Source organism: Scyliorhinus torazame, chromosome 12 (assembly GCF_047496885.1).
Source record: "Scyliorhinus torazame isolate Kashiwa2021f chromosome 12, sScyTor2.1, whole genome shotgun sequence".
Taxonomy (NCBI): Eukaryota; Metazoa; Chordata; class Chondrichthyes; order Carcharhiniformes; family Scyliorhinidae; genus Scyliorhinus; species Scyliorhinus torazame.
The window spans coordinates 86346969-86371052 of NC_092718.1; the positions used below are offsets into that span (position 1 = coordinate 86346969).

At 52.6% G+C, this 24084-nt stretch overlaps 1 protein-coding gene across 1 annotated transcript in view; it reads left to right on the forward strand.

Moving 5' to 3' along the window:
• Positions 1–7887: 7887 nt before the first annotated feature.
• LOC140387072 (D(2) dopamine receptor-like) overlaps positions 7888–24084 on the forward strand; it is a 47530-nt gene continuing 31333 nt past the window's right edge. Inside the window, exons 1-4 of the mRNA XM_072470082.1 lie at positions 7888–8166; positions 14913–15022; positions 18520–18660; positions 21044–21236. Coding sequence (XP_072326183.1) covers positions 7888–8166; positions 14913–15022; positions 18520–18660; positions 21044–21236 — 723 coding nt within the window. The remainder of the gene's footprint in view (positions 8167–14912; positions 15023–18519; positions 18661–21043; positions 21237–24084) is intronic.

A 24084-nucleotide genomic window follows, 5' to 3' on the forward strand; every position in this document is an offset into this window, starting at 1 on the left:
GGCGACTGAAGGGCTGAAAGAGGAACAAAAGACCCAGGAGCAGGAGCTTCGGGTCGTGAAGGCGAAAGCAGCAGAGAATGAAAACGATATACAGGGCCTGGTGGTGAAGTCGGAGATACAGGAGGCACACCAGAAACAATCTGTGGAGAGGTTGGAGGCACTGGAAAATAACGCAAGGAGGAACAACTTGAGGATTCTTGGCCTTCCTGAAGGTGTGGAGGGGGCGGACGTCGGGGCATATGTGAGCACGATTCTGCACTCGTTAATGGGAGTGGAGGCCCCGACGGGTCCGTTGGAGGTGGAGGGAGCATACCGAGTTATGGTGCGAGGATCGAGAGCAGGAGAAGCTCCCAGAGCCATAGTGGTGAGATTTCTCCGTTTTAAGGATAGAGAAATGGTCCTTAGATGGGCGAAGAAAACTCGGTGTAGTAAATGGGAGAACGCGGTGATCCACGTCTATCAAGATTGGAGTCCGGAGGTGGCGAGAAGGAGGGCGAGCTTTAATCGGGCCAAAGCGGGTACTTCACAAAAAAAAGATAAAGTTTGGAATGCTGCAACCGGCAAGACTGTGGGTCACATATCAAGGGAGGCACCACTACTTTGAGACGGCGGATGAAGCGTGGACTTTTATTGTAGAATGATTTGGAATGATTGGACTACGAAAATGAACGTTTGGACAAAGTGGTGGGACGAGTGGGGGGGGGGGGGGGGGGGGGGCGAAGAGGGATTGTATGATTAATCCTGCGGTATGGTAACTTTTCTTTCTCCCACAGGTGGTGATGGGGGGAGGTGGGGAGGGAGAGGAGATGGGGCGTTGGCCATGGGAGGCGGGGCCGAGGGAGAGGCGCGGGCTTGGTTCCCGCGCTATGATAATTATGGCGGGAATAGAGAAGCAGGAAGGAGGGGGCGCCGCACGGGGCGAGCCGTGATCACGGGGGGAAGCCGAGGTCAGCCAGAGTTTGCTGACTTCTGGGAGCAACATGGGGGGAGTAATTACGCTAGCGGGGGATCTAGCGGGGGGGGGGGGGGGGAATTACTGGGTTGCTGCTGCTGGGGAAAGGGGGGAGTGGGTACGGGAAAGGATGGGCGGGGGGGGCACCGTCTGGGAGAAATACAGCTGCGTGGGAACTGGGCGAGAAGCTGGAAAAAGATGATGGCTAACCGGCAAGGGGGGGGTGGGAAGCCCCCCAACTCGGCTGATCACGTGGAACGTGAGGGGGCTTAACGGGCCGATAAAGAGGGCACGAGTACTCGCACACCTTAAGAAACTTAAAGCAGATGTGGCCATGTTACAGGAAACGCACCTGAAACTGATAGATCAGGTTAGGTTGCGCAAAGGATGGGTAGGGCAGGTGTTCCATTCGGGGCTGGATGCGAAAAACAGGGGGGTGGCTATATTAGTGGGGAAGCGGGTAATGTTCGAGGCAAAGACTATAGTGGCGGATAACGGGGGCAGATACGTGATGGTGAGTGGCAAATTACAGGGAGAGATGGTGGTGTTGGTAAACGTGTATGCCCCGAATTGGGACGATGCCAATTTTATGAGGCGAATGCTAGGACGCATCCCAGACCTAGAGACCGGAAAGCTGATAATGGGGGGAGACTTTAACACGGTGTTGGAACCAAGGCTGGATAGGTCGAAGTCCAGGACTGGTAGGAGGCCGGCAGCAGCCAAGGTGCTTAAGGATTTTATGGAGCAGATGGGAGGGGTGGACCCGTGGAGATTCAGTAGACCTAGGAGTAAGGAGTTCTCGTTTTTCTCCTATGTCCATAAAGTCTATTCACGCATAGACTTTTTTGTGTTGGGTAGGGCATTGATCCCGAGGGTGAGGGGAACGGAATATACGGCTATAGCCATTTCGGATCATGCCCCACACTGGGTAGACTTGGAGAAAGGGGAGGAAACAAGAGGGCGTCCACCATGGAGAATGGACATGGGACTAATGGCGGATGAGGGGGTGTGCTTAAGGGTGAGGGGATGCATTGAAAAGTACTTGGAACTCAATGACAATGGGGAGGTTCAGGTGGGAGTGGTCTGGGAGGCGTTGAAGGCGGTGGTTAGGGGGGAGCTGATATCAATAAGGACACATAAAGGGAAGCAGGAAAGTAAGGAACGGGAGCGGTTGTTGCAAGAACTTTTGAGGGTGGACAGACAGTATGCGGAAGCACCGGAGGAGGGACTGTATAGGGAAAGGCAAAGGCTGCATGTGGAATTTGACTTGCTGACCACAGGCACTGCAGAGGCACAATGGAGGAAGGCGCAGGGTGTACAGTATGAATATGGAGAGAAGGCGAGCAGATTGCTGGCACACCAATTGAGGAAAAGGGGAGCAGCGAGGGAAATAGGGGGGGTGAGAGACGAAGGTGGAGAGACGGAGCGGGGAGCGGAGAGAGTGAATGAAGTGTTTAAGACATTTTATAAAAAATTGTATGAAGCTCAACCCCCGGATGGGAGGGAGAGAATGATGGAGTTTTTGGATCGGCTGGAAATTCCCAAGGTGGAAGAGCAGGAAAGGATGGGATTGGGAGCACAGATCACGGTAGAAGAAGTGGTGAAAGGAATTAGGAACATGCAGACGGGAAAGGCCCCGGGACCGGACGGATTCCCAGTTGAATTTTACAGAAAATATTTGGACTTGCTCGCCCCGCTACTGACGAGGACCTTTAACGAGGCAAAGGAAAGGGGACAACTGCCCCCGACTATGTCAGAAGCAACGATATCGCTTCTTTTAAAGAAGGAAAAGGATCCGCTACAATGCGGGTCCTACAGACCAATCTCCCTCCTCAATGTAGATGCCAAGGTCTTGGCCAAGGTAATGGCAATGAGAATAGAGGAATGTGTCCCGGGGGTGGTTCATGAGGACCAAACTGGGTTTGTGAAGGGGAGACAGCTGAACACGAACATACGGAGGTTGTTAGGGGTAATGATGATGGCCCCACCAGAGGGTGAAACGGAGATAGTAGTGGCGATGGATGCCGAGAAAGCATTTGATAGAGTGGAGTGGGATTATCTGTGGGAGGTGTTGAGGAGATTTGGGTTCGGAGAGGGGTATGTTAGATGGGTGCAGCTGTTGTATAGGGCCCCAGTGGCGAGTGTGGTCACGAATGGACGGGGATCGGCATATTTTCGGCTCCATAGAGGGACAAGGCAGGGGTGTCCTCTGTCCCCATTACTGTTTGCACTGGCGATTGAGCCCCTGGCGATAGCGCTGAGAGGTTCCAAGGGATGGAGGGGAATACTTAGGGGAGGAGAAGAACACCGGGTATCTTTATATGCGGATGATCTGCTACTATATGTGGCGGATCCAGCGGAGGGGATGCCAGAAATAATGCGGATACTTGGGGAGTTTGGGGATTTTTCAGGGTATAAATTGAACATGGGGAAGAGTGAGCTGTTTGTGGTGCATCCAGGGGAGCAGAGTAGAGAAATAGAAGACCTACCGTTGAGGAAGGTAACAAGAGACTTTCGTTACCTGGGGATCCAGATAGCTAAGAATTGGGGCACATTGCACAGGCTAAATTTGACGCGGTTGGTGGAACAGATGGAGGAAGATTTCAAGAGATGGGATATGGTAGCATTGTCAATGGCAGGGAGGGTGCAGGCAGTTAAGATGGTGGTCCTCCCGAGATTCCTCTTTGTGTTTCAGTGTCTCCCGGTGGTGATCACGAAGGCTTTTTTCAAAAGGATAGAAAAGAGTATCATGGGTTTTGTTTGGGCCGGGAAGACTCCGAGAGTGAGGAAGGGATTCTTACAGCGTAGTAGGGATAGGGGGGGGCTGGCACTACCGAGCCTAAGTGAGTATTATTGGGCCGCTAATATTTCAATGGTGAGTAAGTGGATGGGAGAGGAGGAAGGAGCGGCGTGGAAGAGATTAGAGAGGGCGTCCTGTAGGGGGACCAGCCTGCAGGCTATGGTGACAGCCCCATTGCCGTTCTCACCAAGGAACTATACCACGAGTCCGGTGGTGGTAGCTACACTGAAGATTTGGGGACAGTGGAGACGACATAGGGGAAAGACCGGAGCACTGGGGGGGTCCCCGATAAGAAACAACCATAGGTTTGCCCCGGGGGGAATGGATGGGGGATATGGAATGTGGCAAAGAGCAGGTATAACGCAATTGAAAGATCTATTTGTGGATGGGAAGTTTGCGAGTCTGGGAGCGCTGACCGAGAAATATGGGTTGCCCCAAGGGAATGCATTCAGGTACATGCAATTGAGGGCTTTTGCGAGGCAACAGGTGAGGGAATTCCCGCAGCTCCCGACACAAGAGGTGCAGGACAGAGTCATCTCAAAGAAATGGGTGGGGGACGGTAAGGTGTCGGATATATATAGGGAAATGAGAGACGAAGGGGAGACTATGATGGACGAACTAAAAGGGAAATGGGAAGAAGAGCTAGGGGAGGAGATTGAGGAGGGGATGTGGGCAGATGCCCTAAACAGGGTAAACTCGTCGTCCTCGTGCGCCAGGCTAAGCCTGATTCAGTTTAAGGTATTACACAGGGCACATATGACTGGAACACGGCTCAGTAAATTTTTTGGGGTGGAGGATAGGTGTGCGAGGTGCTCGAGAAGCCCAGCGAATCATACTCATATGTTTTGGTCATGCCCGGCACTACAGGGGTTTTGGATGGGGGTGACAAAGGTGCTTTCGAAAGTAGTAGGAGTCCGGGTCGAACCAAGCTGGGGGTTGGCTATATTTGGGGTTGCACAAGAGCCGGGAGTGCAGGAGGCGAAAGAGGCCGATGTTTTGGCCTTTGCGTCCCTAGTAGCCCGGCGCAGAATATTGCTAATGTGGAAAGAAGCCAAGCCCCCGGGGGTGGAGACCTGGATAAATGATATGGCGGGGTTCATAAAGTTAGAGCGGATTAAGTTCGTCCGTCCTAAGGGGGTCGGCTCAAGGGTTTACCAGGCGGTGGCAACCGTTCGTCGAATATCTTGTGGAAAGATAGATAGGGGAGAACAAAGAAGGCAGCAGCAGCGGCCCAGGACTTGGGGTGGGGGGGGGGGTGGGGATGGGGGTGGTGGTGTGTGGCCTGAGACAAGGCAGTTGCCAATTAGGGCTAGTTTTTATTTTTTGTTATTTAATATTTATTTATTTGTTGTTGTTTTTGTTTAAATTTAAAAAGGTCATTATTATCTGTATTGTTACAATGTTGTGTAAAGGATGCACAATGTACTGTGTTGGTTGACCAAAAATTTTCAATAAAATATTATTTAAAAAAAAAGAAAATCCAGGCCAAGGATAAATGCAGCGCAGAGGTTAGGGAGGACGTAGAGGCGAAAACCGTGGAACTCTATGCCTTGGACTGCGAGCGTGACCGTGCAGTACCCCCGGATCGCTACGCGATGGGATCCGGAGGCCAGGGAGATACATTGATTGGTAGGGTGTACCTTAAGGGAGCAGCGCCTTACCGTATTTGGATGTACAAAGCTCTCGGTGCTCCCGGAGCCCAGTAGGCAGGAGGTCACGTGGCCGTTGACTTTCACGCTGGTGGATGCATTGGTCAGAGTGTGTGGTCTGGACTGGTTGATTACCATGGATGCGAGTTGTGGTTGATCGTCGGGTAGTGAGGCGGCCGCTGCGTCGGGGTCCTGAAACGCCGTTGGTCTCCGTGTGCTGTGGGGTGGACAAGATGGCGGCGCCCGGAGGTCCTGGCTGTCACAAAATGGCGGCGCCCATGGAACGCACGTTGCGGGGGTGGAGCAAGATGGCGGCGCCCGGAGGTCCTGGGTGTCACAAAATGGCGGCGCCCATGGAACGCACGTTGTGGGGGTGGAGCAAGATGGCGGCGCCCATGAAACGCACATGTTGTGCGGGGCAGAAGATGGCGGCGCCCATTGCTCGCACATGGCCTGGGGAGGAGGGGAGGATAGCGGCGTCCATTGTCCGTGACCGAGAGGGGGTCCTGGATCAGCGGGATGATTTTAGAGTTGAGTCTGGAGTACAAGATTTGAATCTTCTGAGCCTCTGGAACAGGAGTCGGCGCCGCGTTGATATACGCTTCAAAACAAGGTAGCCCGTGCTGAAAGTCCTTTCTGGCATCGCTTGCATGTGGATCCAGCTGCAGGCGATCTGGTTTAATCCGGAGGTCCATCTTCTGAATCAGATACTAATAAATTTAGGCACGATCAATTTGGCTGGAGACAAAGTTGAATCCAAACTGAGGCTTTATTAGTATCTGAAGTGTGGCCTCCCACAGCAGCTGGCGAAATGGCTGCGAGCTGAAGGCCACGCATATTTATAACCCGCCTCCTGGGCGGAGCTAGCACGCAGGGGCCCAGGTGAACCTGTAGTGCAGGTTCTACCGTACAACCCTTAATATAGGAACACAGTGGTTTACCACAGAATCCAGTGCATAATACAGAGGAGAGTGATTTGGATGGAATCCAATGGGTTATTCTTTCCTTCCTTCCTTCCCTCCTCCCACCTCCGTCCCTTCCTACCAGCTTCCCTCTTATACTCCTTCTTCCTTCCATACTTCCTTCCTCACTCTATTCCTCCCTCCCCTGACCCCTAACCTCAGAAGAGAGAGGAGGCTACCAGAGGGTTGGTCTGGTTTATACCGGGTAGGATTGCTCCATGTCATTTCTGTTGCGATCGGAGGTTCACTTGGAGGGCACACTGAGCTGGGGGGCTGGTGGAGAGGGTTCGGGATTTTCTAGCGAGTAGAGAAGACGAGGTGTGTTGATGTAGAGGAAGAATGAGTTGGTTTCTAGAGAGAAGGGGGTTGGGATGGCACTGTGCAGACCCATGTGATTTGGTCCCTTATCCATTGAGTAATTGAATTCTGGGCACAGAACAGCAGACGCACAACGAACGAGTTAACAATAGTTTGGGGACTGAGATTGTGCAGTTCATCTCATGGCTGATAGATTTCAGATCATTATCTTCTCAAGACTCATCCTTCTTGTGATTATACATAGTCAGTACACAATGCTTGATGTACGAGGAGCTTCATTGATTTAATAAACATCTTTATGAGGCATTTATTATGGAATCGGATAAGTTACCAGCGGACATCTGATTATGACACCTTTGGCAGCCATTACTTTTATTATTGGACAAAACCAACTAGATTGGATTAAGATGCGGCATTTAAGCAGTGTTTATACCATGTTCAAAAACGTTTGACAGCAAATAACTGGACTGCCAAAGGGCAGCCCTTATAACGGGCGGCACGCTAGCACAGTGGTTAGCACTGCTGCCGAAAAGCACCAGAGACCCAGGTTCAATTCCGGCCTCGGGTGACTGTGTGGAATTTGCACGTCCTCCCCGTGTCTGCGTGGGTTTCCTCCGGGTGCTCCGGTTTCCTCCCACAGTCCAAAGATGTGCAGGTTAAGTGGGCTTACGGGGATAGGGCGGGAAGTGGGTCTAGAGGGTCAGTGCAGACTCGAAGGGCCAAATGGCCTCCTTCTGCACTGTCGGGATTCTATGGATTCCAAAATTACCAGAGGTAGGAACTGAGCACAGCATGATCTCGCCAATTAGCGGCAAGAAGGTTAATAAGCAGATTGTTTGATTTAAGCCACCCACCAATTCCGGCCTCTTGAGCATCCCCTGATTCCCATCGCTTCACCATGGGTGGCCATGGCTTCATCTGTCTCTCTCTGACTCTGGCTCTCTCTCCTCCTTTAAGATGCTGTGTATATGTTTGTAACAAAATACATAAGGTGCTGTGAAGCACCGTGGGACATTCTGTCAGACTAAAGGTTTGAGATCAATGTAATTGGTTGCTTTTGCTTTTATTGCTTCCCCTTTACCTTCGGTGCCTGGATCATCATCTGTGTTGCACCTTCCCCCACCCCACCCCCACTCTCTAGAATTATATTTTGCCGTCTTTCCTCTGCAGGTGACCGAGGAGGTTAGAATTCAGAGGTCACAGCCAATGGCTGCTCCCAGTATGGTGGCCCTGAATGACTCGCAGACGAGAGGGCTGGGACCGTGGAGCAACGGGACCAGCGAGCCATGGCAGCACCGTTATAATTACTACGCAGCCCTGCTCAGCCTCCTGATCCTCGTGGTGGTGTTTGGCAATGTGTTGGTATGCATGGCGGTGTCCCGGGAGAGAGCCCTGCAGACCACCACCAACTATCTCATAGTCAGCCTGGCTGTGGCAGACCTGCTGGTGGCCACGCTGGTGATGCCATGGGTCGTCTACCTGGAGGTAAAACCGTCATCTGGGTCCGCCTGTCGAAGCGCCCAAGGGTAGTCCAAATAAGGGCCCCAAATCCCTGTTCCACTTCTCTACCTGGAACCAGTCAGAGCCAGAAGAAGACTCCTCCTGCAGTCATCGCTTCCGATGCCTGGTCACGTCTGCCTATTGGCGCCCAACACAAGAGAAAACCCAGCAGCACTAAATGCATTTGGGACAGGGGAAGGCCATTCAGCCCCTCGGGCCTGTCTCACTTTTCACTTGGGTCATCTTGGGATAGTCCAGCACAGAAGGAGACCATTCGGCCCATTAAATGGCAAGTCAGTGGTGTAGTAATAATGCCAGTGGGCTAGTAATCCCGAGGCCAAGTCTAATGTTCTGGGAACCATGGGCTCATACCCCTCAGGGGCAACCTGTGGAATTTAAATTAAAAGACAGGGTTGTAATGGAAAGGAATAGTGCGGGGGGGGGATAGAGCATAGGGTGTCCTTATATGCCGACGACTTGCTGCTGTATGTGTCGGACCCGAGTGCATCGATAGGAGGAATATTGGAGCTACTGCGAGTATTTGGGTCTTTCTCGGGGTACAAGTTGAACCTGGACAAGAGTGAGTATTTTGTGGTGTCTCGGCCGGGGGCGGGGGGGCTGCCATTCCGTAGAGCAGGTACTCATTTTAGGTATCTGGGGGTGCAGGTTGCCCGGGAGTGGGGGAGGCTTCGCAGGTACAACATCACTAGTTTGGTGGGGAGAGTGAAAGCCGATCTGGCAAGGTGGGATGGCCTTCCTCTGTCACTGGTGGGTCGGGTACAGGCGATTAAAATGAATGTGTTTATTTTTCAATGCCTACCGATTTTCCTGCCAAAGTCTTTTTTCAGGGAGATTGAGGGAAGGATTATCTCATTCATATGGGGAGGGAAGGTGGCCAGAGTGAGAAAGGTGCTGCTACAGAGGGGAAGGCAGGCAGGGGGTTTGGGTCTCCCGAACCTGTTGTACTACTACTGGGCGGCGAATGTGGAGAAGGTGCGGAGCTGGGACAGAGGGGTGGATTCTCAGTGGGTCAGAATGGAGAAGAGTTTGTGCAGGGGGTCGGGGCTGAAGGCACTTGCAACAGCGCTGCTCCCGATAGCTCCGGGGAAATATTCAGGGAGTCTGGTAATAATAGCTTCATTGAAAATCTGGAGGCAGTTTCGCCAACACTTCGGGTTGGGTTTAGGGTCAAGGGAAATGCCGATTCGGGGGAACCACAGATTTGAGCCAGGGAGGTGGGATGGAAGTTTTCAGAAATGGGAAGAGAAGGGGATTAAGACGCTAAAAGATTTGTTTCTTGGGGGTCGGTTTGCAGGATTGAGGGAGCTGGAAGCGAAGTATGGGCTAGAGCAGGGAGAAGGGTTTAGGTACATGCAGGTTCGGGATTTTGCCAGGAAGGAGATACAGAGCTTCCCAGAGGAACCGGCCTCCACATTGCTGGAGGAGGTGTTGACGACAAGGGGACTGGAGAAGGGGGCAGTGTCAGCGGTGTACGGAGCTATTTTGGAAGGGGATAAGGAACCACTGGAAGGGATCAAAGCAAAGTGGAAGGAAGAGCTAGGAGAGGTTATAGAGGAGGGGGTCTGGTATGAGGGGCTCCGGAGAGTGAATGCCTCCACCTCATGTGCGAGGTTGGGGCTGATACAGCTGAAGGTGGTATATAGAGCGCACCTCACGAGGGCGAGAATGAGCCGATTTTTTGAAGGAGTAGAGGATGTGTATGAGCGTTGGGGGGGCGGTGGGGGGGGGGGGGGGGGGGGGGCGCGAATCATGTTCATATGTTTTGGTCCTGTCCAAAGCTAGGGGAGTACTGGAAGGAGGTGTTTAGGGTAATTTCCAAGGTGGTGCGTGTGAAACTGGACCCGGGTCCCCAGGAGGCCATATTCGGGGTGTCGGACCAGCCAGGATTGGAAACGGGAGCGGAGGCAGACGGGAGCGCCTTCGCCTCGTTGATCGCCCGAAGGCGGATCCTGCTTGGATGGAGAGCAGCCTCTCCACCCAGTGCCCTGGCGTGGCGGGGGGACCTGTTAAGATTAAGTTCGAACTGAGGGGAAGCTCGGAGGGGTTCTACAAGTCATGGGCACTATTTATTATGCACTTTCAAGAACTGGATAATATCGGACATTAGTTGGGGGTGGGGGTGCGGGGAGGGGGGGGGGCGGGGTTGGGAGGGAGGGGGGCTGTGTAGATTAAGGGTGACTACGGGTAATCCCTGATTCCTTTTTGTCATTTGTTTATGTAAACATGCGGGCTGATGTTTGGGGGTTGGTGGGCGGATGGGATCGCTGTTATTATGGGGATTGACAAATCTTGCTGATTATTGTTTATTGTTGATGGGTGTAAATGCGGGAGAAAATGTGAAAAAGGAGGAGAATAAAAATAAATATTTTTTTAAAAGGCAGGGTTGTAGGGAGGTGGAGGAGGTTACATAGATAGGGAGGGTTGTAGGGACTGGAGGAAGTTAGAGATATGGAGGGTTGTAGGGGCTGGAGGAGGTTACAGAGATAGGGATGGATGTAGGGGTGGAGGAGGTTACAGAGATAGGGATGGATGTAGGGGTGGAGGAGGTTACAGAGATAGGGTTTGTTATAGGGGCTGGAGGAGGTTACAGAGATAGGGATGGTTATAGGGGCTGGAGGAGGTTACAGAGATAGGGATGGTTATAGGGGCTGGAGAAGGTTACAGAGTTAGGGCGGGTTGTAGGGGTTGGAGGAGGTTACAGAGATAGGGAGGATTTTAGAGGCAGGAGGATGTTATGGAGAAAGGGGGCACAAGGAGACATTTGAAACAAGGATGATCATTATAAAATTGAGTTTGGATTATCACAGTGACTCGAACCAATCTCCCCGTCAATTCTGATGAGCTTATTTGGCGGTGAGAGGCAAGAGTGGATGGGGTAGAATCAGTTGGTGATCCTTGGGGTGTGTTCTCCCCAGCAACAATCCCACTGTCAAAGTGGTCAGCAGGTAAAAATGTATTTGAGTCCTCTGCTCTGAATCATCGTGCGCCCAAAGCAACCAAATTCTATTCCACTATTTATCCAGTGTCCTCCCTTTTGATGGTTCCTATTGAATCTGCCCCCACCGCCCAATCAGGCAGTACCTTCCAGCTCACAACTCGCTGTGTGTGTGATTAAAAACAAGTCCTTCCTCACCTCACTTGCTTTACTGATGGAGCTGGCTTGCACTGAAGATTTAACAGTCTCAGCAAGATGCTTCCCCGCTCTGTAACACGTGAACCCTCAACCTCTGTACGATCGTCACGGATGGGGATATTCATGCAGCCATGAGGCCTGTTCCCGAGGCTCGTGTGGTCTGTCCAAGTATGAATCTTGCAATCCCACCTCTCAATTGCTTTCATTAGTACTTCAAATAAAAAAGCAAACATTCTGTCAGCAGAATGCAACGAAGGCCCACAAATGATAAAATATTCATTCATTATCATCCAACCGCGAGGGAATTAATTTTGTACAATGTCGTCTCCGGAGCTCTAATCGCATTTTTCTCGCACAATTAAATCTGGGGCAAAATTAGTTTTTATGGAAAATTAGAATGACTGTAATATTCCTGCTTGTAGTCCTTGTCAAACTACTTTATATTTCATTATATCTAGATTGTCAACGCGTGTTTAATCTCTTGGAACACTCCTCATCTCCAAACTAACCCGAGCTACAATTTCCACGCATTATACTGTTTCCAATAAAGATGTAATGTCTCGATGTGCCGCAATGACAAACGCATAAAACGACCCAAGTGTTCGGGCAATGTTCTCAAAGTTTAATTAATGTGGCTGCTGGAAGCAGAGGATTGTGACAATGATCTTATAACACAGATGTGAAAGAGTGAAATTAACACATTTTCTCAGTGCATTTTGAATGTTCAGAATGTGAACATTTCTAGGCTTTTTTTTTACTAGCTGGAGTTAATAATTTACTCATGACAAATAAAAATCAATGTAGCTACTGCTGCTAACAGCCAAAAGTTTAGAATTTCAGCAACTTATTTTGCCACGGTGCCTTCAGTATAATGAAATGTCCCAGCTCTGTTCAATGGAACGAGTTAGAAAGCAGGGAGGAGAATTCTCCAGTCTCCCAGGCCCCCTGGTTCTCGGCCGTGCTGGCGGAGCGATTCTCTCTTTCCGCCGCTTGTCAAAGGGATTTCCCATTGAAGCCACCCCACGGTGCCGGGGAACCCACGGTGAGGGAGTGCACTGCCAGTGGGAGCAGAGAATCCCAATGGTTGCAGAATTCCGGGCCATAATCGGAATCTGGAGATATGAGGAGCTATTGAGGAGAGGTGATCAAAAGCTCAGTGAAAGAAGTCAGTTTTTAAGGAATGTCTTAAATGAGGGGACAGAGCGAGGGAGGGAAGGGGAGAGACAGAGAGAGGGAGGGAGAGAGACAGAGAGAGAGATGGGTGGAGAGTTTAAGGAGGGGATTCCAGAGCTCAGGGCTCCCAGGCAGCTGAAGGCACGGACGCCAATGGTGGGGCGATGGGAATTGGGGTGTGCTCAAGAGGTCGGAATTGGAAGAGCGCAGAGATCTCAGAGGGTTGTAGGGGCTGGAGAAGGTTACAGAGATAGGGAGGGTTGTAGGGGCTGGAGAAGGGAGGGCTGAGGAGGCTGGAGAAGGTTACAGAGATAGGGAGGGTTGTAGGGGCTGGAGGAGGTTACAGAGATAGGGAGGGTTGTAGGGGCTGGAGAAGGTTACAGAGATAGGGAGGGTTGTAGGGCCTGGAGAAGGTTACAGAGATAGGGAGAGTTGTAGGGACTGGAGGAGGTTACAGAGATAGGGAAGGTTGTAGGGACTGGAGAAGGGAGGGCTGAGGAGGCTGGAGAAGGTTACAGAGATAGGGAGGGTTGTAGGGGCTGGAGGAGGTTACAGAGATAGGGAGGGTTGTAGGGGCTGGAGAAGGAGGGCTGAGGTGGCTGGAGAAGGTTACAGAGATAGGGAGGGCTGAGGAGGCTGGAAAAGGTTACAGAGATAGGGAGGGTTGTAGGGCATGGAGAAGGTTACAGAGATAGGGAGAGTTGTAGGGACCGGAGGAGGTTACAGAGATAGGGAAGGTTGTAGGGGCTGGAGTAGGGAGGGCTGAGGAGGCTGGAGAAGGTTACAGAGATAGGGAGGGTTGTAGGGGCTGGAGAAGGGAGGACTGAGGAGGCTGGAGAAGGTTACAGAGATAGGGAGGGTTGTAGGGACTGGAGGAGGTTACAGAGATAGGGAAGGTTGTAGGGTCTGGAGAAGGGAGGGCTGAGGAGGCTGGAGAAGGTTACAGAGATAGGGAGGGTTGTAGGGGCTGGAGAAGGGAGGGCTGAGGAGGCTGGAAAAGGTTACAGAGATAGGGAGGGTTGTAGGGGCTGGAGAAGGGAGGGCTGAGGAGGCTGGAGAAGGTTACAGAGATAGGGAGGGTTGTAGGGGCTGGAGAAGGTAGGGCTGAGGAGGCTGGAGAAGGTTACAGAGATAGGGAGGGCTGAGGAGGCTGGAGAAGGTTACAGAGATAGGGAGGGTTGTAAGGTCTGCAGGAAGCTGCAGAGATAGGGAGGGTTGTACGAGCTGGAGGGGGGTTACAGAGATAAGAGGGTTGTAGTGGTTGGAGGGGGTTACAAAGATAGGGAGGGTTGTAGGGGCTGGTGGAGGTTACAAGGTAGGGAGGCTTGTGGGGACAGAGGATGTTACAGAGGTAGGGAGGATTGTACGGGCTGTCGGCAGGTACAGAGAGAGGGAGAGTTGTATGGGCTGATGGAGGTTACAGAGATAGGGAAGGCTAAAAAGCTGAGAAGGTTACATAGATAGGGATGTGTGTAGGGGCTGGAGGAGGTTACAGAGATAGGGAGGGGAGTAGAGGCTGGAGGAGGGTACAGAGATAGGGAGGGTTGCAGGGGCTGGAAGAGGATACAGAGATAGGGAGGATTGTAGGGACTGGAGGAGGGTACAGAGATAGGGAGGGTTGCAGGGGCTGGAAGAGGATATAGGGAGGGGAGTAGAGGCTGGAGGAGGGTACAGAGATAGGGAGGGTTGCAGGGGCTGAAAGAGGTTCCAACGATAGGGAGGTTTGTTGGGACTAGAGAAGATTACAGAGATAGGGAAAGTTGTATGGACTGTTGCAAGTTACAGAGATAGGGAGGGTTGTAAGGACTGAAGGAGATTACAGAGATAGGGAAAGTTGTAGGGACTGTTGGGAGTTACAGAGATAGAGAGGGTTGTTGTGGTTAGAGGAGGTTAGGCACAAAGAGAGATTTGAAAACAGGGATGAGAATTATAAAATTGAGGTTGGGACAATCACAGCGGCTCGAATTTCTCCCCATTAATTCACATTAACCTAATTGGTCGTGGCAAGTTTAAGTGGGTGGGGTAGGATTACTTGGTGGTCTTTGGGGTCTGTTCTCACCAGCAACAACCTACTCCAACACCACCCATCTTCAAACCCACTGCTTTGAACTGTCTAGTGGGCAAAGTGACTTCCCTTCCCACAGAACTCACAGAAAGTCAAGGAAGCAAATAGCGTGGATGCTGGCGATCTGAAATAATCACAGAAAATGGTGAAAATTCTCGCATCCATGTGAGATTACTTACAGCTCCGAACCCATGTGGAAGGCATTGTCCAAACCCCTCGAGCTCTGGAACGTCAGGATGGCTATCGCGGACTCTGCCATCTTGGACCTGGTTGGGTTTGAAGGGAGGCCGCTCTGGCCATGAGCTGCTGCTCCTGATGTTCTTTGTGCTGTTATTGTAGGTGGTCGGTGAGTGGCAGTTCAGCTGGATTCACTGCGACATCTTTGTGACACTGGATGTGATGTTGTGTACAGCTAGCATCCTCAACCTGTGTGCCATCAGCATCGACAGGTAACCGGTGACCGTTCAGTCGTATTCAGGCCATTCAGCCCATCTGCTCCATGCCGGTGTTCCTGCTCCACACCAATCTCCTTTCCCAGCCCTCTCTCCATCTCATCCCCATCACCATCTCCTATTCCTCTCTCCCTCATTGTTTATCCAGCTTCCCCCTTAAGTACATCAACACTATTCACCTCAACCACTTCCTGTGGGAACGAGTCCCACATTCTTCCTACTCCCTATGGGAATGAGTCCACATTTTCCCCACTCCCCATGGGAATGAGTCCCAGATTCCTGCCACTCCCTGCGGGAGCAAGTCTCACATTCTCCGTACTCCCGATGGGAGCGAATCCTACATTCCCCCCACTTCCCGTGGGAGCATGTCCCACATTCTCCCCACTCCGCGTTGGAACAGTTCCACATTCCCCCCACTCTCTGGGTAAAGAAGGTTCTCCTGAATTCCCACCGGATTTTGTTTTTTTAGGGATGTGGGTGTTGCTGGCCATGTCAGCTTTGGCCTTGAACCTGGAGTCACTGTTTAATAATAAGGAGTTGCCCATTTAACATAGAGATGAGGTTCATTCTTTGACTCAGAGGATTGAGGGTCTCTTTCCCCAAAAGGCAGTGGAAGCAGAATCTTAGAATATTTTTTAGGCAGAGCTGGGTATATTTTTAACAAGGGGAGGGTGAATGGTTATCAGGTCAGTAGGATGCAGGTTTGAGGTCACTATCAGATCAGCCATGATCTTATTAAATGGGGGAGCAAGATGAGGGGCTGAATGGCCAATCCTCATCCTTGTTCGTATGAACTGAGTGGCCTTTTTGGGTTCGATTTAGGGTTGACCTCATTGTCTGTGGGCCTGTAAAAGAGTTTTCTCTTCTGAAGGCCCATCAGTAAAACAATTGGAGTTTTTATGCACCATTACTGAGACCCGCTTTTCATTCCAGATTTAATTGGTTGCATTTAAATTGAACCAGTTGCCGTGGGTCGGATTCAAACCTGTGTCCCCCAGGGAAATAGCCTGGGCCTCTGGGGTTACCAGGCCTGAGGTTACCATGCTGCCATTGTCTCCCCCATTTAGTGACCATCTCATTTTGATGGTCCTCTAGTTCTTGGTCTCACCTCCCCAATCCCTACAAGTGGAAACATCTTCTCTATGTCCCGATCTATCGAAACCCCCTTTCCTCTCAGCTTCTAGCATTCCTAGGAAATGCAGAAGCCAGTTTGTGCACACCAGGAACCCACAAGCAGCAACATCAAAATTACCTAGATCGTCTGGATGAGAGATAAATATCGGTCCTAGGCGAGGGATAACTCACCATTTGGGCAGATTTAGGGACCTCCCACCCTCTCTGAAACACAGTAAGAAGTCTTACAACACCAGGTGTAAAGACTAACAGGTTTGTTTCAAATCACTAGCTTTCGGAGCACTGCTCCTTCCTCAGGTAAGACTTCTTACTGTGGTCACCCCAGTCCAACGCCGGCATCTCCACATCATGGCTACTCTCTGAAACACACCAGCCCACCCTTCCCCCTTTGCCAAATGTGTGCATAGTTGTACCATGGTTACTCTCGAAGAGCCGCCTGTGCGATTAGTCCAGGGGCAGTTCCTTAACCCTAAGCCCAACTCCTTAACCCTAAACAAAACTTTGTAACCCTAAACCCCCACTCCCGAACCCCACTCCCGAACCCCACTCCCGAACCCCTAGCTCCCTACCCCTAACTCCCTACTTCTAACTGCTTATCCGTTATGCGTTTGTCTCTACTTCTTGGTCTTTTCTGTGGCTCAGTTCCAATTATGGCAATCAGTGAATTTGCCCTTCTTTCTATATTGTCTATGTCCGAATGCTTAGAGTCGCCAGGTATCAAATGATCCCACCACAAGTTTCAACCGGCTATCGATCAAAGAGCCAAACACCAGTCAGTTAGTTCAAGTCCAGGGTACTTTATTTACACACAATCAGCCATGCAACATAAACACTACTAGTTAACTACACCTATCAACTAAGACAACCTGTACTTAACTTCGGGCACCCGGTTTAGGTCAGGAAACAGTGGCCGCTGTTCAATTCTGGATCTCTCGGGTTCGATAGTGGTAACTGCTGCTCAGCTGGGCTCATCCGTCTGGTAGCGGGCGTTGAACTCGAACTTGCTTCTGGTGTTGCTGCAGTTGGCGATGACCGTGACCGGGGTACCAAGACCAAGAGAGAGCGAACATATGGCAAACTCGTCTTCTTATACTCGGGGGTTTTCGCACTCTTTTGGGCGGTCCTTCGATTTGGGCCGTACTAATTGGGTGATCCCTGATCACTCTGTTTGATTCCTTAACCAATAAGTGGGCGGGATCTGGATGGCTGGGCGTGTCCCAAGCGGTCACTGACCCCGTTGTTTTGCGTTTCCCTTGGGCAGGGAGTGGCGCCGAAATGTCGTGGACTGTCCCGGTTGCTGAAGTACCAGTCCTTTGTGTTGGGGGAGATGGGTCATCACCTGCTAATCGGCCTGATTAACATGCTAATGGGACGGAATTTCGATACGTCTGGACTTTGCTGACAAATATGCACTTCAGGCTCGGAACCTGCCTGACTCTGTTGCGTGTCCATTTTACCCATCAGTCTTTGCAAGTTGCTCTGTACTTAGTTGGAAGTTACCATCCCAGATGGCTACATCCCCATCTTCCTATTCTTAACACCCTACCCCCTAACTCCCTACCCCCAATCCCCTACCCCCAATCCCCTACCCCCAATCCCCTACCCCCAATTCCCTACCCCCAATCCCTTCCTCCCCAATCCCCTCCTCCCCAATCCCCTCCTCCCCAATCCCCTCCTCCCCAATCCCCTCCTCCCCAATTCCCTCCTCCCCAATCCCCTCCTCCCAATTCCCTCCTCCCCAATTCCCTCGCCCCCAATCCCGTCCCCCCAATCCCTACACCCCAATCCCCTACCCCAATCCCTTACCCCCAATCCCCAACTCCCTAACTCCCTATCCCAACCCCTAACTCCCTATGCCTAATTCCCTAACTGGACTGATTTCAGGGATGTGGTGGTTGCCCTATTAGGAGAGTTGAAGTGGAATTAACCCACGTGCTCTGGAGTTCAGGGGAATGAGAGATGATGTTATTGAAACATGTAGAATTCTGAGAGGGTTTACGGGGTCAGCAGTGAAAGCCTGTTCCCGCTCCACAGGCCAGAGAGTCCAGACCTCGGTGGGGGAGGGTCACACTCTCAGTATAAGGTGTCAACCATTTTGGATTGAGATGAGGAGAACTCTTTTCACTCAGAGGGTGGTGAATCTTGAGAATTCCTGAGCCCAGAGAGCCGTGGTGCTTCGTCGCTGACTATATTCAAGATCATTGGCTGCCATAGCACAGGAACTTTGAGGCTGGAGAAGGATATTTGGCCCATTGAACTTGCTTCCCTTGGCTTCACTCCTCGCCTAGCTTGTTGAAGAGTGTTTCGCTTCACCTGCCCGGCTCTAACTGGTTTCTTCCTTCGCCAACCTCCCCTTGCAGATACACAGCGGTTGCCATGCCGATGCTCTACAACACCCGTTACAGCTCAAGGCGCAGAGTCACGCTGATGATAACCACGGTCTGCGTGCTGTCCTTTGCAATCTCCTGCCCGCTGCTCTTCGGGATGAAGAACCCACCCGGGTAAGTGGAGGACCAGTGGGGTGAAGGGGACATGAGAATTCTCGCTGCATTCCCAGCCACCGGGGACTTCAGTGAATGTTGGAGAGACTGGGAGAAGCTGGGATTGTTCTGGGGGAGATTGAATAGAGGCATTCAAAATCATGAGGGGGGGTTTTGAATAGAGTCAATAAGGAGAAAAGAGCCAGAGTTGGGGGGGGGGGGGGGGGGGGGGGGGGGGGGGGGAGGCCACACAACGGTCTAATTGCTTCCAGGTTTACTGACTAGGGGGCCTGGACAGCGGCGGTGGACATACCATCCTACCCCCCCCCCCCCACCCCCTCACCTGCCGACCATCCCCTCCCATGAGCACCCCCTTTGCACCCTCTCACCCCCCCACCCCGATTCATATCTGCCACACTACAGGGTGCGGGCCCTGGGTTGGCAGTAACAGCGGGTTTGGTACATGGGGATGGAGGGTGATGACGACCTGCTCTGCGATGACAATGTCTGACTCCTGCCGATGGTAGCACTCTCCCTCCGTCCGCCTGGGGATTCCCTGAATGCACGCTGGCCATTCCTTCACAAAGTCCCACCGAACCCCTGGAGGGTGGTTGTGGGGGATGGGGATGGTGAGCAGGTTTGTGCTCGAGTCCCTATTGCTTTGCTGTGTGCTGCACCCATGCCAACTTAACTGGTGTGTACCTTTCTGGCCTTACGGGCCCTAGGTAGATCCCCAGGCGGTACATCAGGAATGGAGGTAGCCTGCTGTGATTTCCGCCCTGTGACTTAGATCCCTTTTGGAGGCTGTCTTCTGACAACCAAGCCTGGGTGGGTTCGGCTGCTGCTCGGGTGTCCCAGTGCTGCCGACTGCCCATGTGATGCGCCAGGGACAGGACGAGGGAGGGTACGTGGCACTGTGGTGTTCTGGCACCTCCGCTGTGAGAGTCACTGGCATGGGCCCACCACCTCCTCCTCCCTTGGGGTGCCCGATGGGCCCTGGGCTATTCCATGGGGCGGGGCAGGGGTGCGGGCAGAGCTATCCCTTGAGGCTCCCCCGCCACCTGGCGCTGCCAGTCCTGGAGGCCTGCTGTCGTCTCGTCTAGGGTCTCCATGCTCACGGCCATGGAGCACAGGGAGTGGATCACATCACGCTGTGACTGTGCCACCACCTTCTGAGTCTGTGCCACATCAGCCAGTGACTGCACCACCTCCCTCTGTCTGCGCAATGCAGGTCAGTGCCCAGGCAATGCTGCCGACGCCCTCTGCCATGGCCTGCTGTGACTGGGCCAGGCTCTGGAGCACTGCTGCAGTGTCCAGGTGGCCCTGGTACATGGCAGCCTGTGACAGGGCAGCCCCGTCCTGGGAATCGGCCACTGCCCGCACAGATCGCCCTAGGCCTTGGACATCTTGACCCATGGATGAAACCTTCGGCTCAAAGGCGTCCACCACAGACGCCACCCGTGGCACCACCTCCTGCTCCTGCATGCGATTGAATCCTCCAACTGCACCTACAGCTGCTGGATGCTCGCTGACAACCTCTCATGTAGTCCCTGATCAGTGACTGCATCTCCACAATTGAGGGACTGTCCGTTACAGAAGCCCAAAACCTGTCTAGACAGCAGCAAGTCCCTGGGGTCGGCCCGCCCTCCAACCATCCGCCCCCCCTTCACCTGTTATACCGCAGCATGTGTGTGGTGCGCACCAGATAGTGCCCTAGATGCCCAGCCGAGGCGAGTGTCTCTGGGATGGTGGAGAGTGTTGGAGACAGCTGTTGCGGAAAGTCAGTGTCTTCAATGGACTCGAGCTCCGGGGTGTCACGGGGTGCGGGTCGAGGGCTCCCGTTGCTCTCTGTGTCCCCATTGGTGCTGCTCTCCACTTGTGGTTGTGGTGGGGGCCGGGGGCACAGAAGGGCCCGCTTCATCGCCAGGAGCTCCTGCTAGACACAAGACAAGGCGCATTATTGGACCGTGACCATGGATGGTTGTGGTGGTGGTGTGGGGGAGGTGTGAGTGGAGGGGTGGTAGTGGGGTGGCACTATGTGCCATGGGGAACCGCAACTCCGAGGGGTCTCACCTCCTCGCCTGATGCCGACGTCTGCCCCGTTAACTGCCCTTTCTTTGGCCCACCGAACATGCCCAGTGCTCTCTGTTCGGGTGCAGTGAGGAAACGCGGTCTCCCTCCAGTCTGCTCCCTCTGACGGTGATTGTCAGCAACCATCTCCCGGGGACACACAGAAAACACAGTGTTAGACAGTCCGACACATGAAGCCCATGGGGATGGGTAGCTGGTGGCTAGGGCACCCGACCATGGCGGCAGGTATGCGTGCAAGCTCCTCCAGAGACCCAATACAATTCTATGTCTTTATGGAGATTATAAATGTGCTCTGTCCTGTTCCAGATAAAAGGGATGAGACCATCTGTGCCATCGTGAACCCTTCTTTTGTCCTATACTCCTCTATTGTCTCCTTCTACGTTCCCTTCATCGTGACGCTGTTAGTTTATGTCAAGATCTATGCGGTGTTAAGACGGAGGAGGAAGCGCGTGGCCATCAAGAGGATCAACGTTGCCTTGGAGCAGGAAACCCTGCCGCCCATAAAGGTGAGAAAACTAACTAACAGGCACAGTGTAAGGGAGCTTTACTCTGTATCTAACCTTGTGCCTTTTCACAGTAACTTCATTGAAGCCTGCTTGTGACAAGAAGCGATTATTATTATTATTATTATTATGCTGTACCTGTCCTGGGAGTGTTTGATGGGGACAGTGTAGAGGAAGCTTTACTCTGTATCTAACCCCGTGCTGTACCTGTCCTGGGAGTGTTTATTGGGGACAGTGCAGAGGGAGCTTTACTCTGTATCTAACACCGTGCTATACATGTCCTGGGAGTTGTCATAATATATACACAGGTATATGATGGTGCACAGACAGGCAGTGATTGACACACAGGATGACCAGTGAACACACACAACACAGCAGCCAATCACCAGACAAGACACGACCACTATAAAGCCAGAGGGCACTAGTTTTCCCGCGGTCTTGGGATCCAGCCTCTGAGACAGTCAGAGCCCGTGAGCAGCAACTAGAAGATACACCATGGATCTTCCGGGTGCGGCTATGCAGAGCTAGGTCGCATATTCGGCAGCTCCTGCTTGGAACGGACTTTTGGGCTCTTTTACAGGGCCCCCACGGCATTTGTTTGACATTTCCCGGTGTGGGAAGAAGGCTGCAATATTCCCCCGACAGTGTCCCCCAGGAAGGGTATGTCTCTTGGTTGCCAGACACACGCAGAAACAGTAAAAGATTTGGCTGCAACTGCAGGATAAACAGGGCCTCTTCCAGCATGCAGGCGGGGGAAGGGCAAGCTTAAAGCTGCAAGCTGACCTGAGGGCCTGTATCAAAAGTGAATTCTAGCAGCAGAGGGAACAACTGTGAAAAGACCTCATCAAGGCCACTGAAGGGACTTCCGGTTGCGGTGATGCCTAGCTAGCCGCACTCTTCGGCGGCTCCAGCTCCGACGGACCTTCGGGCTCTTTTAAGAGCCCCAACGGGGAATTTTTCGACGACGCAACCCGGTGTGGGGCGTGTGAGAAGGGAGTCCCCCCCAAACGAAGGAGGAAAAAACCGGCGGCGGCGGCTGCAGCGCGAGGAATCGTCGACCAAAGGGTCAGAAAGGGAGAAGTACAAGATGGCGGCGGAGAAAGCGCAGGCGACATGGGGGCCTGAGCATGAAATTGTGAGACGGTGCGTGGAGCTGCTGAAGAGGGAGGTGCTGACCCCGTTGCTGCAGGCAATTGAGGGGCTCAAGGAGACATTAAAGACCCAGGAGACAGAGCTCCGTGTGGTGGAGCAGAAGGTAACAGATATTGAGGACGAGATCCTGGGCCTGGCGGTTAAGACACAGACGCACGAGGCACTTCATAAAAAGTGTACTGAAAGGATCGAAGCCCTAGAAAACGGAGCGCGAAGGAAGAACCTTCGGATACTGGGTCTCCCTGAGGGTGTGGAAGGAGTGGACTGTGGAGCGTACGCAAGTACGATGCTGAGCTCACTGATGGGTGCTGAGGCCCCTACGGGCCCCTTGGAGGTGGAGTGGGCAAATCGGATTCCGCCGAGAAGACCAAAAGCGGGAGAACCACCCAGGGCGATAATCGTGCGATTTTACCGCCTTAAGGATAGAGAAGAGGTCCTGAGATGGGCTAAAAAGGTGCGGAGTAGCAGATGGGAGAATGCAGTGGTACGGGTGTACCAGGATTGGAGTGCGGAGGTGGCGAGAAGGAGGGCGAGCTTCAACCGAGCCAAAGAGGTGTTGCATAAAAGGAAGGTGAAGTTCGGGATGCTGCAGTCGGCAAGACTATGGGTCACGTATCAGGAGAGACACCATTATTTCGAGACGGCGGAGGAAGCATGGACCTTCATCAAAGAAGAGAAATTGGATCGGAACTGAGGGACTGATGCTGCAGGAAATGTTATTGTTAATGTTACGGTGGAAGTTAATTGAGAAGTAAACAGGGAAGGGGGGAGACATTGGGGAAATGTGGGCGCCGGTGAGGGGGGAAAGACGGGACATAGTTGGAGAATGGGGAAGGGGAGGGGGAGGGGAAAGGGAGCTGCGCCATAAGAGGCGGGTCAGGTAAAGGGATGTTCCTGCACCAGAAAGAATAAGGCGGGAAGACAGGCGCAAGGCGGATGGGAGTTCCCCACATGGGGGGGGGTCGAGGAGTGAGCAGGAGTAGCCGGGGTCAGTTGAAGTCAGCTGACTTACGGAAGTAATATGGGGGAGCAATCATGCTAGAAAGAGATCTAGCGGGGAGGGGGAGGGGGGGGGGGACAACTGGGTTGCTGCTGCGGAAATCCAAAAGGAAACGGCTAAAGAGTGGGTGGGCGGGGATGGTGTGCGACGCTGGGGGAGCGAGCGAGAGCGCGGAGGCGGGATATGGGACTGGCCTAGAGAAGGTAATGGCTAGTCGACACGGGAGGGGGGCAGGTAGCCCCCTAGTGAGGCTGATCACGTGGAACGTGAGAGGCCTGAACGGACCGATAAAAAGGGCCAGAGTGCTCGCGCATTTGAAAGGACTAAGGGCAGACGTGGTTATGCTCCAAGAGACGCACCTAAAGGTGGCGGACCAAGTTAGGCTAAGGAAAGGATGGGTGGGACAGGTGTTCCACTCAGGACTGGACGCAAAGAATAGAGGGGTGGCTATTTTGGTGGGGAAATAGGTCGCATTTGAAGCAAAGAACATCGTAGCAGATAGCGGAGGTAGATATGTAATGGTGAGTGGCAGGCTGGAGGGAATGGAGGTCGTGTTGGTTAACGTGTATGCCCCAAACTGGGACGATGCGGGATTTATGAGACGGATGCTGGGGCGTATACCGGACCTGGAGGTAGGAAACTTGATTTTAGGAGGGGACTTTAATACGGTGCTGGACCCGGGGCTAGATAGATCCAGCT